The 18,792-nt window shown below is 37.1% G+C and overlaps 1 protein-coding gene across 1 annotated transcript in view; it reads left to right on the top strand.

The window, feature by feature from the left end:
* Nucleotides 1-18,792, top strand: part of SLC7A11 (solute carrier family 7 member 11) — a 116,344-nt gene that overhangs the window by 64,028 nt on the left and 33,524 nt on the right. The window contains exon 6 of the mRNA XM_044681709.1: nt 16,438-16,561. Coding sequence (XP_044537644.1) covers nt 16,438-16,561 — 124 coding nt within the window. The remainder of the gene's footprint in view (nt 1-16,437; nt 16,562-18,792) is intronic.

The following is an 18,792-nucleotide window of genomic DNA, read 5'->3' on the forward strand; positions in this document are numbered from 1 at the left end:
CTGGAGTTCTAAAAGCTCAGACTGAGTCTGGATTCTGCTATTTAGTTATTCAGCCTTAGTTAAGTAGCTCTAACCTATCTGATGCTAAATCTATGAAAAAGAAGATAATCTTACCTGCTCTGACTACTGTTGCAGTGAGGATCAAATGAGATCAGGGACAGGAAAGTGGTTTGGAAGTAAATAGAAATATCAGCTGTTGGTCTTAAGCAGAACACCCCAACCAGGCCCCAGTTTTTTGTGGAGAGGCTGGCGACTTGACATTAAGATGAAAACAACATTTAGGTGCTAGTCCTAGTCTTTCCTTCAAGGTCAGAGACGGTAGACCTGCTGTAGAGCTGCGAGGGTAGTCCAGGATGCCCTTGGACACTCAGAGCCTTCTGCTTGCTCCTTTGGAGTTTCTAGCATTGTATTAGACTATCTGCATTCTTAGGAGCTGCTGCCCGAGCCTATCTGCCAAATACATTTGCTTCAATGATTCTCACAAATTCTCCACTCTGGGGAAGAGCTATTTACATACGAGATCAGTTCCTTTGTTGTAATACAATCCTGTTGAGATGCTCTGTTTCATTTTTTAATCTTTCCAAGTTTTAAAAATGCTGAACTAATTGAAGTCCCTCTAGGCACCTGCCATTGCTATCTTCTCTTCTTCTCTTTTTTGCTTCCATCCACCCTCCTTCCATCCCACTTTAAAAAAAAATAAAATAAGTCACAGCCATAGAATATCTTTTGTTGGTAAATGATATTTTGGTTTCCATGGCACTTCTTGTTACAAGTAGCTATTCTATTCATCCTTGAATGGTATCATTTCAATGCCTGCTGAAATAGCAATGCTAACATTCAACAGCAAATCGCTCCTTGATGGTTCTTGTCATTGTGGAAACTCTTCTGTTAGGAAATAAATGTCAAAGAAATTAATTAGTACATATTTAATGGGGATCATTTATTTATCGGGCCTTAAATGTTGGAAAAAATAATCTTTCGTTATTTATAAATGGATTACAAAAATGCTAAGCCATTCTTCCTAAAAGTGTCCATGAAGAGGCTCATAGCTTAAGCCTTGAAAGGGAACCATTCTAATCCTTAGGAGAACTTAACCTTGTTTTGTGTGTAGAAAGAACTCAAGACCTTGTATTCGAATTGAAATCTGGTCACCAGATCAACACTTGAGTTCCTTAGACCTTCTCTCACTCTTCTAGTTGTAACCCCAAACTCACAAGAGTGAACATATTGTTTCAGTTCCTCAAGCATTTAGTGAGTACCTGCTACAGCACACAGAGAATTCTATTTGGCTGTGTGTGTACAAAGCTGAAATAAGATACAGTTTTTATCATAAAATAGAAATAAAAAAAATTTTTAAGTAGCTGATATTTTATGTGGAGCTTTAAGTTGTACAGAACATATTATATTCATTATCTCATAGTATTTTCCTTACAACACTCTGAGGGAGGTAGTATAGAAAGTATAATCCAATATTATACCTGAGGAAATTGGGGGCAGGATATCCCTATGGATTCCAAAGTTGGTGTGCTTTCCAATACCAGAGGTTTTTCTGCATGTGTGTATGTGTGTGTTTGTGTGTGCATGTGTATGTGTCTGTAGGTCCCCTGCCTTGGAAGACTGATGGACCCTATAAATACCTTCTTAAAATAATATGTTTTGGGGGCAGCTAGATGGCTTAGTGGATAGAGAGCCAGTCCTAGAGACGAGAAGTCATGGATTCAAATGTGGCTTCAGACATTTCTTAGCTGTGTCACCCTGGGCAAATCACTTCCAAATCCCAACTTCCTAGCTCTTACCCCTCTTCCACCTTGGATCTGATTCTAAGGATTCTAAGGATATTAATTCTAAGACAGAAGGTAAAGATTTTTTTAAAAAAGAATATGTTTTAAAAGTATAAAACAAAATCAGCACAGGATTATAAAGGCAACCAATTATATTGAAATGCAGTTATAATAATAATTTTAGGTCCACCCTTTTATTTCATAGATGGAGAAATAAAGCCTAACAGGATTAAATGATAATGAGCCAAGATAGGATTTGAACTCAGGACCTCTGACTCCAAATCCTCTATTTTTTTCACTCTACCGTGACAGCAACCTGAGTCTAAGAAATATAAAGTTTAAAAGGCATTTTGTTCCTTCTCTAAGGTCTTTTTCATTCACACTCCCCACCTCACCCCTAATAAAATATTTCATTGTTATTATCTTAATGAGGGGGTCAACTGTTTAGCAATTCACTTGAAAAATTATCAATGCCATGTTATCTAATTTCTTTACCTTTTGCATTTTTATCCCTACAGTAGAATACGAAATCACGTATCTTTAGTGTACCTCAGATGAATCAGTAGGTCAGAATGTGGACATTTTTAAACCCAGCATGGAGTAGTGTTTATGTAGCTAGCCTTGAGTGGCAGCTAGGTTGCTCAGTGGATAGAGCCCTGAGCCTGGAGTCAGGAAGACCTGAGTTTGAATAGGGTCTGAGACATTTACTCTTTGTGTGGCAAATCACTTAACCTCTTTTTGCCTTAATTCTCTGGGGAAGGAATTGGCAAACCACTGCAGTAACTTTTCCGAGAAAACTTCATGGATGGTATTAGAGCACTGTTTTCCATGGGGTCGTGAAGAGTTGGGCATGACTGAGTAACAACAGATAACTTTAAAATTAGGAAAGCCTGAGTTCAAGTCCTGTCTCTGATGCATGCCAGCTACATGACTCTGGATAAGTCATTTAAATTCTCACTGCTCTTGGTCAGTATTGTAAAAATCCAATAGAAAGAGAGTCATTAAACCATCCCTTTAAACCATGTGGCCATATTGACTTAGAAAACCATACATTAACATTTCCTATATTCTATTTGCTTTGATTTCGTGAAATATTTATCAATCATACTTTTAATCTGGTTTGGGCTGCATTGGGGAGTGTTGCAGGCTCAAGTTTGATACCTGTGCTCCAGGCAATTCCTTAAATGTTTCAGAAAAGGTGGCACTCTGCAATTTGTAGAGGAAGTTTTTTTTTTTTTCTTTTTTTACCCAGGAGTTCTCCGTACAATTTAATCCAAAAGTCCTATCTCCATCCCCATCCCCATCTCTATCTAAAACCCAGTATTCAATCAAAATAACCAAGCCTTTGGACGGAAAGAGGAGGGGAAGAATGGTGAACTTGATGCTATGATGTATTTACTGTATAGATTAAACTCCACTCCCGCTTCTCTTTCCTGGTGGTGACATTAATTTCTTACTGTGTTCTGTCTCCATTGGCTGGTACCTCAAGAATTGTGGGGCTGAATTTGTTCTATGGCTCAGATCTCCTTGTTTGTTTGTACCTCGGAGCTCCCCACTGGTGGCCGCCAGCCGCTCATGCCATGCTGTTTCCATGCTTTATGGGGAAATGTTCATATGTGGCTGCTGGGTTTGATATTAAATCTGAGATGAACTTCAGGAGCTTTCTTGCTTTTTATTAAAAATGATTTTGGCTGGGGGCAGTGTTATCCTGTTCATAAATCAGGTGCTCTCCCAGATTCAATAATTCAGAATTCACATGAGGATATGGTGGAGTAAAATATTTCTTTTTTCTCCACCCCGCCCCCCATTGCCAAATTTACTTAACTCTTCCTTTCCTCATCTCTTCTGCCTCTTTCTATTTATTTTAAGTCTTCTTTAGGGAGGTTTGCACAGATGTGTCCCATGGCTGGGGAAGAGAAGGCAAAATAGGAGAGCCGTCGCTGGGTAATTGCTTTTGGCTTGAAGGGACTTGAACTTGACAATTTTTCCGAGTTTCTTTATCTGCCCAGAAACCAGGCTATTTTGTTTGTTTGTTTGTTTTAGAACATTCCCAAGTCACAACATAGCTCCCTTACCTCCTTGAGTTTTATTGCTGATTGCTGGGTCTCTTATGAGGAATGGCCTGAAAGAGAAGCAGGTTGATAAAAGGAAAAGAGTATCAGTAATGTCAAAGACTTGAGAAGGCCTCCTTGTGTCAAGTTACAGGTGGCAAAAGGATTTATGAAAGCATAAGTGCTTGCTTTTCAAAAAGCTTTTTCCTTAAGCCTTCACCTCTTCACATTTGAAAGGCAAAAAGAAGATATTTGGGGAATATAATTGAGAGAAGAAATCTTATGAGGCTTAGAGTTTGAAGAAATTTTAAAAGGCTCCAAGGAAAAAACAAGGCTGGTTTATTTTTTTTCTCTTCATTTAAGAGTAAGTAGGAGCAATTAGAATCTTTAAGGATTATTCATAATCAGTATGACTGGTATTTATACAGCCCCGTTTTTTTCAAAGAGTCTTAAACACTTCCATATGTAGTATGCAGTTTTTGTCATAAAAATTTTGTGGAGAGAAAACAAAAGCATTAATCATAAGTCCCTTAAATAATAACTTTCAGTAGCACATGTGATTTTATTTACCAAAATTCAAACTGCACATGATTTTTCAGGTACCTTAAAAATTGTTGGTAGTGGGGAAACATAACATAAGGCAGCCTTGTGGTTTGACTTAATTTTCTTGATGCTCAGGTCTCCTTTTCCCTTGGAAGTAGCATGTAGTACTAGGAAAAACAGCTGGGTTTCTATGTGGGAAGCACTTAGAGTGAGGAGACTGGAAAAGCTTCATAGAAGATGGGGTACTCAAAATGATAGATGAGTTGGAGTTTGAAGAAAGGATTTCGATAGGTAGAAGTATGTAGTAGATAACAAATTCCACGTCTCAGGGGTAAAAATGCCTACAGTAGGACCTACCATTGCTTGCTATGATGGATAACTATAAAATGTTAATAACAATTATTCCCATTGTTATAGTAAAGGAAAGTGTACAAGGTACTTTCCTCATAAAAGCCACATGAGGCAAATAGTGCAAGTATTAGTGACTTTATTTTTATTTATTTATTTTTTCAATCTGAATTCCCCAATCTGGAATTTCAAGCTGGAATTTCCCCAGCAGGGAGATATTCTGATGTGAAACCACTGACATACATCAACAATGGCTCGGTGAATTATAGCCAGCCTTGTAAGAATGGCGAGGAGTTAGAAAAGAGAGGAGGGGACTGGAGAAAATCTAAAAAAGGGGAAAAATGGAGAACACCTTTTCATCTTCTCCCATCAGCATAGTAGCACAAATTATTTTGGGACACTATTTGGAATAGAGTGCAGGATCTGGAGTCAGTAAGACCTGAGTCCTCATCCAGCCTCAGATATTTACTAACTGTGTGATTCTAGGCAAAGTCACTTAACTTTGTTTGCCTTGGTTTTCTCATCTGTAAAATGTGTGGGAGAATGAAATGGCAAACCACTCCAGTTTTTCTGCCAAGAAGACCCCAAATGGGCTCATGAAGAGTTGGACATGATTGAAACAACTGAGTATGAGATAGTAAGTGTAAAAACAAGCACAACAAGCAGAAATTGTATCTTTCCCCAAAAGACAGCATTCTACATTAGGAAGATTAGAATGGAATTTATTAGCTGAGAGACAGGGGACAGGTCAGACAACTTCACTTAGTCTCAGTTCCCTCATCTGTAAAATAAGGTTGGGAGGGCTACTAAAAGACATAGCAATTAGAGGGTTAATCTTGGAGTAAGGAAGACCTGGTTCATCTTGGCTAAATGATTCTGGACAAGTCCCGACCCCACTGTACACTGGGAGACCATTGAGGACAGTAAGTTGTTGATGTAACTCACTGGATCTGCATCAGGATTTCCCCATGCCAGGAAAGCCTCAGGTCTAGATTGAAAACAAAAACAAAAACATGAAACAAATAATACTTGGACGGTTTGCCTCACACAGCTTTTGTAAGGAAAGTACTTTGTACGTTCTAAAGTACTCTCTCAACGTGAGTAATTATTAAGATTTTGTAGCTATCCATCTTAGTGCCTTGCATATGGTAAATCCTTAAATGTTTGCTGAATGAGTAGAATAAAATTAGCTACTTTGTTGTACTCTGGGGTAAAGGAAACGTGCTCTATGGGGTTCATATGCTAGATAGATCAGTCAGATGTCAGGGAGGGAAGGAAGCAAAGCTTAGCAGGGATGAGTTCTAGATGAGCAATGAGGATGAAAAGGAGGTGTGTACATTGCATAAAGCCATAGCCTAAGGATTTGCACTCTTGATTTGCCAAATAAAATATCATTTGGATAAATTGTAATTAAAAAAATAGAAAGAAAAGCCTTCCTACAAATATCTACCTACTTTTACACATATAAAGGTCATGTAAAATATATACACATATGTATATTTTAAAAATTGTTCAGTGTTGACAGTATAACCAATACATTTGTACCTCAATCACTCAAAATGTCAAAATGTCTTCAGAAGATGACATTGATAAAAGTGGCTAGGTCTAATCTTAGAAAATGAGAAGAAATCCATGCTGATGGCTTGACTAACCCAAAAGGCCTTTAGGGACCTTTTTTCAAGATATCACAAAGCATAGAAGATGCTAAAAGACTGAAAAATATCACTTGTGTGATTATGTTCCCTGGAAGGTGACTCAAAAGAAACTACATATGCTTACTTTCTTAGCACTATAAATTCTTCATAAAATTTGTAAATACATGTGGTATTATTTATTAAAATAGGGAAAGAATAAAACAGCCAATTTTTTGTCATCATTGTTTTTTAAAATCCTTTCCTTCTGTCTTAGAATCAATTCAAGTGTCTGTTGAAAGGCAGAAGAACAGTAAGGGCACTTGGGACTTAATGACTTTTCTAGAGTCAGTTAGAAAGTATTTAAGGGCAGATTTGAACCCAAGCCCTCTCATCATCTGGCCTGGCTCTCTATCCACTGAGCTACCTAGCTGCCCCTTGGGAAATTTTCATGAGACATTTTTCATAGCATCCATCTCAACTCAATGGGAAGTATCAGGTCCTATTGTATTTATTATTTGCTGAAAGAACTAAGGATGTTTAACTTGGAAAAAGGGGGATTTAGGGAACATAGTGATAGTCATATCTTCAAGTTCTTCAAAGGCTTAAAATTTAAAGTGCCTTATTATTGTGGGAAGAGTGACAGTCTGTGTTACTTCAGAGAATGTCCCTCCTGCCAACAAAGCAATCTATTTGAAATATTGAAGCATAAACATCTGCTTTTAGCTCCTTTACAATAGGCCTCCTCTGAAACCTCTTCATGCTGGGGAGATATCCCTACATATAACCCATGGACATGATATCCATGGGCAATAACCTTGGAGATTGATTATTCATGGTAATTGTAAGTGGTAGTAATACATCAAGAATAAACAATTCTGTTGAGAGAGAGCTTTTAAAAACTTCTCAAAGTAAGGAATGTGAGTGGCAGACAATGCAATTTTTGTTTTTATTTTTGTTTATTTTATTTTGGGGGTGCTTTATGTGGAATGGAAGCAAAGGTAATCTGCTCATAGAAATTGCTTTGGGAATATGTAATTACAAAGGTTTTTCTTCTTTTGTACTTTACACAATTTATTCTAGTTCTAGGATAAGAGCAAATATCATTCAGCTTATTTTAAAATTATTTATATTAAATTGCTAACCTCTGCCTTTCCATCGAAAGGTTTGAATTATGGGTAAAGTACTAGGATTGATCAGATCATTGAAACACATGTTTGGGGAAGGTCCATTTATCCTGAATCTGGGGTTGGCATTTTCTTGTATTTTCATTTCCAGGCCCCTTCTTTCCTATGAATCTGTGTGCCTTTCTTTACGTACCTCATTCGGTTTCCCACCTCTTAATCAACATCAGTCCATTTATTTATGGCTCTCTTTGTGTTTGTACAATTTCCTCTCTGTGGAGATTGGTATGGCTTAGATGAGTTTTCAGGGTAACTGAAATTTCAGTTTAAAATCCCATGGCCTTGTCATGGAACACTCAGAAACAAAGGGCAGAAGTTTGACTCTGGAATTCTACTGGGGCCACAATGTACACGTCAGTGGGAACAGGCTGGCCACAGCATCTCGCCCTTCGTTGGCCCCAAAACTTGTTGTGAAGCTGGACTGTGAACCATAGACCTAGGAGGGCAAAAAACAGAGTTGATTAAATGCATTCTTTGTCTTCCTAGTTTTGTTCCTCTCAGCAACATCCTCCTCCTGGCTTTGGCTCTTCAGGGCTGGTTCTTTTTCTTTTTAAAAAACAGAGCAGTATTTCTTGCAGAAAGTGACTAATTATTTAGGTTTTAGGAGGTAGAGACATGTGATTTCATTGGTGTAGGAAACAACTAACCCTCAGCCAAGGCAAATCTGCAATTGCTCTATAATTTAGGATTCTAGAGCAGGGGCTCTTAACTTTAAGATCATGAAAATTTAAGAACATTTCAATAATTGTATGGCAATATGGTTGATTTTTTTATAACCATATGCATTTTGTTTTTAACATTTAAAAATCTTATTCTAAAAAGTTGTCCATGGGTTTCAGACCAGGGTCCCTGACCCAAAAAACTCTCTGTTCCAGAGACTGTCCAGGGACACCAAGAGACTAAGTAATACATTCAAGGTAATCCATATGTTACATGTTGTTATTTTTAAAAATGACAAAGGCTGATATTATGAGGATAACTAATATTTTATTTAGGCCCATGTTGGTAGAATAAAATATACCACGTGCCTGGCTAAGATTTCAAATTGCCTTCTCAGCCATTATGTTCCATACCTTACCTAACCTTTTCTATGTCCCCCAGAGAGCTCACTCGGGTAGCAAAAAAGAGCACCTCCAATGACCCCAGGAGTCTTATAGCATTTTCTTACATCATCACACTTCCTGTCTGCCTCCATTTTTACAAGAGGAATCATGGGAAATGTAGTTTCCAAAGTCCCCAAAACGTCCACAGGAAGTTTGTTATATATCTACATATCTTAAGGCTCAAATGAGCCTCAAATACCTCTACATGGAACCTCAGAACTTATTTAAATAACACAATGTGAAATGGTGGGACTTGAATTCAAGCCTTCCTGTTTCTGAAACTGGTTCTTATTCTATTATTAGAATATAAGTTAATTGAAGGAAGGGATGACTTCATTGTTTCTATTTGTATCCCTAGCACCTAGAATGGTGCCTGGAACATTAATAAATACTGACACTTAATAATTACTTACTGATTAATTGATACTCCCTCCTCAAATATAATAATAATACTCTTCAAATATTCTAATGAATCTTTGATCTCATTAGTGTGTGCATGTGGGTACTCTGTCCAACAATGCAAATCACAATCCATCCATATCCTCTCATAAATCTTCTACAAATTGCTGGGGACCTTCCTTCTTTCTCTTGATGTAGCAAGGATAACTGTGGATCTTGTAAGCATCCATCAGTTATCCCTCACTCTCACTATGGGATCAGCCCATCTGCTGCCTGCAGCCTGTTCTTGCTCCCTATGTGCCTCTCCATTGACCTTTGTGTAATTCTCATCTTTGATTATTCAGAGGTCAGAGTTTTCTATGATTCTAGGCCATATAACATTAATAGAACACTGTTGGTGTTTAAAAACATGCCTTTGTTTCCCTGGAGAAGTATGGAGGCACTTAAAGAACTTTCCCCAAAGGTAATTCTGAACCATAGAATTATAGAGTTATAGAACTGGAGAATTGGAAGGAATCTCAATTGCCAACTAGTCTAACTCATTTATCAAAGAAATCTGCACTTTAATATACCCAATAAGTGGTAAGTTATATTCTAGTCTTTTCTCTCTTAATCTTAGTTTATTCTAGGTCCATTCATAGGGTTTGTTCATTATGCACATGCAGCATCTGCAGTATTTACCTTTCATCTTGAGTTGCTATTCTGTGCTAGTAGTCATTCCCCTGGGTTCAAGATTCTATGGGTTGGCCAATCTGTTCTTCCACATTTGAGACTTGAAATACAGAGACTAGTAAAAGTCATCCATTGATGTTAAGCCAGAGGAATTCATCTATAAGCATGTGATTTACATTATCTATCTATCTATCTATCTATCTATCTATCTATCTATCTATCTATCTATCTATCTATCTATCTATCTATGTATCTATCTATGTATCTATGTATCTATCTATCTATCTGCCTTTTCATCTATCTATCTATCTATCTATCTATCTATCTATCTATCTATCTATCTATCTATGTATTTATGTATCTATCTATGTATCTATCTATGTATCTATCTATCTATCTATCTATCTATCCATCCATCCATCTATCTCTATCTAGCTACTTAGCATAGATCTATCACTTTTTCAAGATATATAATGGAAAGCCACATTAGTTCTAGTATGGTGTGAAGATTCAGTATTGACTCCTGGCTTTAACCCTGGATTCTAGTGCACTAGAAGCTGAGGTTTGCTTCAAACATTGGCCGATTATTCTGCAGATTAAAGGTTTAGAGTTGGCAGTACTCCCTCTACAGCTTCTACAAATCTCATAAAGACCTCTTATTAGTCTGCCTTTCAAGGAGTCTCCTGGGCTGGGGCAAAACTGAGAACTGAGCTGGACCTCTTTGGATTTTCATGGCCCAGAACCAAAATTATTCTCAGAATTCTCATTCTGTTAATATAGCCTTTGCTATTCTCTGAGATGGACACACATAACTTAGAGAAAACAAACTATGCTGTGTTTTGTGGCACATGTGCTACTGACCTGAAGATGTCACGCTGAGTTAACACACAGGCAAGAATTTTGATGTAAATAACAATGACTTTACCCCCATTTCTACCTCTGGGCTTTTACAGAGGCTGTTCAAACACCTGTAATGTTCTCACACCTCACTCTTTTCTTCTAACTGTTCATTAGATAAAAATAATCACTTAGTATAAATATTAACAAATATAGACTAGAGAACCTTGATGGAAAGTAATCTGAAAACAAGAATTAAAGAAAAAAGATTATAAGCTACCTTAACTATGTTTATTATTTCCTTTTATTATTACTAGTTATTTGCCTTTAATCTAGAGTTGTTAACCTGTGCTAATCATTCCCTTTGGTGCGAAATTTTATTGGCTAGTCCATCTGTTCTTCCCCATTTAAGTCCTGAAATGTGGATGTAAGCCATATTAAGTATTAAAGGCTTTTAATTAATTAAACTGCTGTGTTTAAATTATTTTCCTAAGTGTTGACTGTTAATATCAAGGTAAAAACTGGACCTTCCCCCTATCTGTTTTCTATCTGATTCAAATAGAAACAACTTATGTTTAAGACATAAATAGATGAAGCTACGTGAATCCTTAGAGGTCACCTCATCTAACCATCCAGTTTATAGATAAATGTAAATATGAAACTGAGGCCTAGAGAGGTAAAGGTCATTGCCTAAGTAAGTATCAAAGGTACAACTTGAACCCAGATCTCCTGACTTATGGTCCAAATATTTACACCAGACAACACTATCTCTACCTAGCCTACACTTCACACTCTTTCTTCATTTATCTGAGTGATTTTTATTTTATCCCAGAGAAGCTGGTGTGTGATACCAGTTATCTTTCTAACCAGTATGCTTCTTAAACTCCAATATGTGCAGCCAATTCCCCGATTTATGAGAACGATTGCATTTCTAATGCCTTCCTTTCCCTTCCTTTCCCTTCCCTTCCTTTCCCTTCCCTTCCCTTTCCTTCCCTTCCCTTCCCTTCCCTTCCCTTCCCTTCCCTTCCCTTCTCTCTTCTCCTCGTTCTCTTCTTCCTCCTCCTTCCCACAGAAGTGCTGCTATAAATGTTTTATTACATATTGTCACTTTTATTTTTCTTCTTTTTTTTTTTAAACCCTTGTACTTCGGTGTATTGTCTCATAGGTGGAAGATTGGTAAGGGTGGGCAATGGGGGTCAAGTGACTTGCCCAGGGTCACACAGCTGGGAAGTGGCTGAGGCCGGGTTTGAACCCAGGACCTCCTGTCTCTAGGCCTGACTCTCACTCCACTGAGCTACCCAGCTGCCCCTGTCACTTTTATTTTTAAAGAAGATATGTACTGACATCATCTTTCCATAAGAAGTGGATTGTACATTCTTGATATGGGAATTCATTGGAGATCACTGATGCTTTGAGACCATAGACAACTTTTTAAATATCTGGGGTCTAATATTTTCTAGCAGCTTTTAAGCTGATTCCATTTAAAAAATCATATCACATCCCAAACCTTATAAAACAGTGAAATAATTCTTAATCAAATGAGTAAAAATCTTAAGTTCACTCAATAACACAATTTCTAACAGCCCCCCAGATGGTTTATAAAATGACCCTCACGTGGTAAATAGCTTTAAAATTGTTATGCAATGATCAGGGGTATAACTAAAAATATCAGTGTTCAAAATTTAATGATAAGAACTAACTTGGGGGCAGCTAGGTGGCTTAATGGATTGAGAGTCAGGAAAAGAGACAGGAGGTTCTGGGTTCGAATATGGCCTCAAATACTTTCCAGTTGTATGACCCTGGGCAAGTCACTTAACTCCCATTGCCTAGCCCTTACTGTTCTTCTACCTTGGAGCCAATATCTAGTATAGATTCTAAGACAGAAGGTAAGGGTTTAGAAAAAAAAATTTAAGTCTAGCTTCACAGACAATGAATTTGGGTAGCTCATACTCATCGATTAGCTAGGCAGAAGGAAAGTGAGTTTCTTGGGGTTGAGTTCTACTCTATGGTGTCTCATGATCCTAGTTCTAAAAATGAGCCTTTTCAGGGCTGCTCATCTACCTTCCACCTCTCAAATAAGTATTATCTGTGGCTCCAAGAAGCTATAATATGCATAGTAGTCACATCCTGGTCAATCATCTCTGAAAATGGGCTAAAGTAGGTTGAGAGTAACCAATGGGCCATAAGCCCAATGGTAAGTTAGGAGTGTGTCTGTCCCAAGTATGTGAAAATTTCCCTGATGGAATGGGTATAAGAGAACATTTTGTTCCAGTGGCCATGAAAGTGGCTAAAGCAGCCACTGTGGAGTGCTTAGAGTTTGGTCAGGCATCGAGGACTCCAAGGTCATCCACTGTGCCATGGGTGATCACCAGTCATCCCTATTTTTTTTCTTGACACTGGATTTTGATGATTCTAGAAGAGACAGTGAGGTTGATGACTTTGTGCAGCTCTACTTCACTTAAATCCAATTCATGTACAAGTCAAGACATCACCCTGTGACGTTATTGGTCCTTTTCAAAAACAAAAGACAAACAATAAAGGACATAAAGGATCCTTATTTTTGACAAGAGAAAGGAACACAAGGATAGCAGATAGTGCTAAGATAATGCTGACTTTGATAGTAGTGTTAGATAAACAGTCATGGTTCCCATATGGAGAGGTCTTCAGGCTAATTCTTTCATTAAGCCTATCCAATCCAATATGGATGCATTGCTCTTACCTCTATATTTCAGAATCAGGTTACCAGACCTCAGTTCTTGAAAGATCTACACTTCCATGGTGTGGCACACCCTCCAACAATGAACAATTTTAAATCCTCCAGGATTGCTTACTTACAGTGGCTAAAGAATCCATCACTCTTCAATAAGCCTTTTTCTCTTCTCCCAAATTAGCTCAGATTGTCCTTGAATACCAAATAGCCATAACCAGACTTATATTCAAAATCTTTCTGGCTTAGTATTACTTGTCAGAGCTTGTACTTCATTGATTGTCATTAAGAATACAGGGTCCTCTCTGTAGAATAATAAAACATCAGAAGACTTTAGAGGATTCATCATTCATTGTAATACATGATCCACAGAAGCCTTCCTATGCCTACTAAGAACAATTTACTTTAAACAAATCAAGAGACAGTAGCACAGAATGATTAAGCAAAAAAGGCTAAAAGGACACATAAGAAAAGTATAATTGGTAACAAAGGTTTATGATATTTAGGGAGTGACCTTCTGCTGGAGATCTTTCCTAGTTCTTCTAGCTTCTAGAGCCTTCCCCTCTTAGTCAGCTTCAATTTATTCTGTATATATCTTATATATTTATGTGTGTATATAAATATATATCCATTTATTTACATGTCATCTTATCTCTCTCATTAAAATATAGACTCTTTGATGACTGGGACTGATTTTATCTTTCTTGGTATCATTGGGACTTTGGAAAAAGTAGGCTTTGAAAAAGTGCTTGATGATTGATTTCTTGGTTGGTTGGACATATACCTGTGTGTCCATCTGCCTCATTTTTCTCATTTTCTCTATGTGTCTTTAAGGAATCATGGTTGACAGTGAAGCTGTTTTATGCCATTCACCCCTTTTTTGAAACAATGCTTCCCTATATTTGCATGTGATGTTTAGCAATCATGCATCCATCAGTACATGAAATGGTATGGAAAGATCAATAGAAATCTGTTCAAGCTGTGAGATAACATCATCAGCTACTTTCATATGAGGAGATTCAGAATTTTGAGGACAGTTTCCCTCTATAAAGGCTCAAGATTTGGGGGATCATGGGATGTTGTGTCTTTTAGGAGAGATATAACGATCAATTTTTTGCACACACTACATATGGAAGAGAAGGAAAAAGCCACCAGTAGTCCATTTTTATTATAACCATCACCATATTACTTTGAGAAGGACAAGATCAGACTCAGAAAGAGTTTATATGATGTAAAGCATTTGGGAAAAAGTATAACAGGATGCCAGGAGGTTTTAATTTTGCTTCATAATTGTCTTATCAGCACTCTCTAAATTTTGACCCCTCAGGACAAAGCCCTACTTTCTCTGGCCTAGGTATGGTTCTGGGCTGCAATTGTATAATGAACAGTCACTGTTGACTCGCTAGGTTTTTGTTTGTGTGTTTGCTTGTTTGTTTTTTTTTTTTTTAAATCATGCTGCTGTCAGAGGGAATAATGACTATTGCTCAATATAATGGGCAGTGATTCTGTGTGCTAAACCCAGGGAGGTTTGATAGGTCAGTGGCCAAGCACACAGTGCCTTTTCTTCAGGTCTGGAACTGAATTTTCATCTTGGAAGAAATTATATTGAGGTCTTCTTTAGAAGCCTCCAACAGTATCAAGGTTCTTTGGGGTTGATAAGCACCATGGTTACAAAACAAGCAGCCTTTGTGCACTGAGATAAAGGCCCAAGTTTTGTGAACTGGAAAAAAAAAAAGTTGGAGGAGGTTATTATGTTAAGTGAGGAATGCGTGCAGAGAACATGGCATCAAATTACAAGGGTCAGCAGTTTCCTGGCTTTTTCGGCATATCGAATGAAGATACAGCATCACCTGGGTTCTGTGTACATCTCGAGGCTATAGTAGGTCAGCACTAGCCAGCCTCTGCATTTAACAGCAGGCTACCTGTGATTGAATGGGATTCTCCACTGTAGCTTCATAACTTACCTGGGACCTTGGGACCTTGGACCTACTGAATTTACAGCAGTGGTGGGGGAAGGGGTGCAGATATCACTGTGCATTCTTCTGGGCTGTTCTACTTGTGCGCAAAATTGGTGTTAGCTATATTTTAAGTTATTTTAAAATTGCTTTATGCCCCCCATTTTAAATGCCAGAACTAATTAAAAAAACATAATCTCCCCTATCCCTTTGTAATGAATAAAAAATAATTGAGTAAGCCGTAAAAATTACAGCATCTAACATTTGCAACATTCTATACCTATACTCCTCCACCTTTCTACTGAGAGAAGGGACATTTATTTCATCGCCTGTTCTTTGGGACTAGTTCATTGTAATTAATCTGAGTTAGGCTGCCTTCTGGCATTGCTATTGTTAACACTATTATAGGTGTTGTCTTTATTTTTCCCTGTGTTCTAAGTTTTTCTTATCTATCAGTTCTTCCCTAAGTTTCTCTCATACACTGTGATTTCTTATGACATAATAATATGGCATTTTATTCACATACAACATATCAGTCGTGCCTCAATTGATAGGCATCTTTTGTCCTAATTTTTTTTTCTCCCTTCCCCTTTTTCCTTCTCTCTTCTCTTTGTTTCTCTTTGTTTCTCTTCGTTTCTCTTCTCTTCTCTTCTCTTCTCTTCTCTTCTCTTCTCTTCTCTTCTCTTCTCTTCTCTTTTCTCTTCGCTTCACTTCTCTTCTCTTCTCTTCTCTTCTCTTCTCTTCTCATTTTTTTCAGTTATTACCATGAAAATGTGCTGCTGTAAATATTTGGTGTACATTGTCATTTTTATTTTTAATGATGCATTGGCATCATCCTTCTAGAAGAAGTGAGGTATGCATTCTTGGTGTGGAAGGGAATTGGACAATAATATGCTAATGCTTCTTTGAGATCATTATCACCTTCTTGAACAATCAAGACTCAAAAATTTTTAGTAGTTTTTAAGTTAATTCCAATTTTGAGAGGATTTTGTGTGTGTGGTTACTTTACAAGCTTCAACCTATGCTTGCACATATGGTGCTTTTTCCTAATGAATGTTTATAAGCCAAGAAATAGACCTATCATTCTGGAAGAAAATAAGATAAAGATGAATAACTTTTTACCTGTCATCTTTCTGAAGGTTTTACCTTCATTTTACCTGCCTTGGTTTCAGGAAGTGAATGACAAACAACAGATGGCTAATAAGTAACTGCTTTATATTTTTCAGAAATGTTCCTCTTGCAATATGTATATCAATGATCATAGTTACAGTTGGCTATGTCCTAACGAATGTGGCCTACTTTACTACCATCAGTGCTGAGGAATTGCTGCTCTCGAAAGCTGTGGCAGTGGTAAGTCCAAGTTAGGGAAAAATGAGTGACAGAGCTTATGCTATTTGATGATGGTTTTCTCTGGCAGATAGTTGTTGAAATGCTTTGAAAGCAGGGATCTGGGCAGGGAGGAAGTGAAGAAGATACTGAGCATCAGCTTTTATTGAAATGTGTTAAAATAAACAACTTTACTTTTATAGCATCTCTTCTTGGTGTATCCCATTTAATTTAAACAACTGGAATTCCATAAAGCAAATGCTATTTTTAAAATAATTTAATATATTTTCTACATTAGGGCTTTAAAAAAACATTAAATAGGCCTATCTATAGAACTTAGAAGACTTTCAGTGCTGGGGATATTTGGAGGGAGCATGCTTTTTTTTTTTTTTTTTTTTTTTTTAATGGAGAAATATAACTTACCACTAGGGAACTCAGAGACTGTATAGACAGTAATTGAAATCTAAAAGATAATGTATTCTTGGCATTCAGATTCATTTTAAACTGGGATCATTATAGTTGAAAATGCTAATGAGATTTGTCTAATTAAGTATCAGACCTACCTTCTCTGAGTTCCTCTTCAAGGTTCTGGAGTTGATCAAAGTATTGACTTAACAATTGTTGACTGTTCTCAAAAACAGTCAGTCAATAAGTATTTATTAACAGATCTACTTTGTAACAGGTATTGTGTTAAGTGCTGGATATTCAAAAAAGGTAAAAAACAGTCTTTACTCTTGAGGCACTCACAATCTAAGAGTATGTAGTCAACAATGTACAAAAAGACATAAGCAGGATGAATTGAAGATAATCAAAAGGGAGAATTGGGAAATTAGGAGTTTGGGAAAGGTTTCTTATAAATATTTACCTCATGTTCTATAAAAAAAAAGAAGCAACAATTTATGCTTGTCCTGTTTTTTAAAATAACTCTTTGTCAAGAGAAGAAGGAAAAAAAAAACAGCACTTAATTGGAATCCCATAGCAGAATGAGGGTGGGGGGACAGAAGGGAGGGAGCTACAAATCAAGAAAACCTGGCTATAATTCCTGCTTCTGATATATAATGACCACAATCCTGGGCAAGTTCCTTAATTTCTCAGGGCTCTAAGCAACTCTCTAAGATTATAAATTGAAAAGAAAGTCCAATCCACATGGTAGGAAAAAAATTTCCTTATCTAGGAGTTTACCATATCAATAAAATTATAGATCTAGTCCCCTATCCTTTGGCAGTGAAGAGACAGAGATTAGTTTATGAACCCTCCCAGGCCCTGCCGAGTGTCCTTTTTAGATAGTTAGAACTATCTTCTAAGTACCCTTGCATCCAGCAGCCTTTGCTAAGTATAAGCTACCTAATTTCTTTTGGTCACATACAGGGAGTTTCATGAATTAAGACTGATTTTTATCCCCTGCAACTAGTCCTAGCAGTCTATTCAAAACAAATAGGTATTGGGGGCAGCTGCATGGCTCAGTGGATTGAGAGCCAGGCCTAGAGACAGGAGGTCCTAGGTTCAAATCTGGCCTCAGACACTTCCTAGCTGTGTGACCCTGGGCAAGTCACTTAACCCCCTAGTCCTGTAACAAATAAAATTAATATAGAAGGATATATATATATAAAAGATATTAGGGTTTAAAAAATTAAAAAATCCATATAGGTGTTTTATTCATTTCAAGTCAGTGATATGATCTTTATAAAGATTGTCAACATTGTTTTTGACCTGGAATGGAATGACATAATAAGGTATAATCTATGTCAAAGGCAATGAAGCAATGCTAGATATTTTTATCTTTGTGTATAGTGTATTTGTATTTGTATTCCCAGAATAGCATAGTGCCTTGTACATACTAATTCATTAATTCATTTATACCACTCAGAAAATATGCCATGGTCCACATTCTGAGGAAATAATGTAAAAAAAAAGCAGTGTTTTATTTTTTTTCCATATTTATCTTTTGTCTAACTTTCTTGGGATTTGGGATATAATCTTAGATGAGAGGAATGAGTAAGTTTTCTGTAGACATGTTTTTATACCTTTAGAGTCTAGGCATAAAAACCAGTAGAACAAATTTGGATGGGCTTGGAGGGGGTATCCTAGGCTATCCTGATCTCTATTATACTTAGTAATGTAACAATAGGAATCAGCATCCCACTAGTAAAGGAAGAATTGGGATGAATCCAACTCCTCACTGGTAATGTGGTTAACTGATGCCTGACAACCATGTCCCCAGCTCTTCCCATGGCTGGTAATATCAGTAGTTCAAA

The sequence above is a fragment of the Gracilinanus agilis genome, chromosome 6 (assembly GCF_016433145.1).
Source record: "Gracilinanus agilis isolate LMUSP501 chromosome 6, AgileGrace, whole genome shotgun sequence".
Lineage (NCBI taxonomy): Eukaryota > Metazoa > Chordata > Mammalia > Didelphimorphia > Didelphidae > Gracilinanus > Gracilinanus agilis.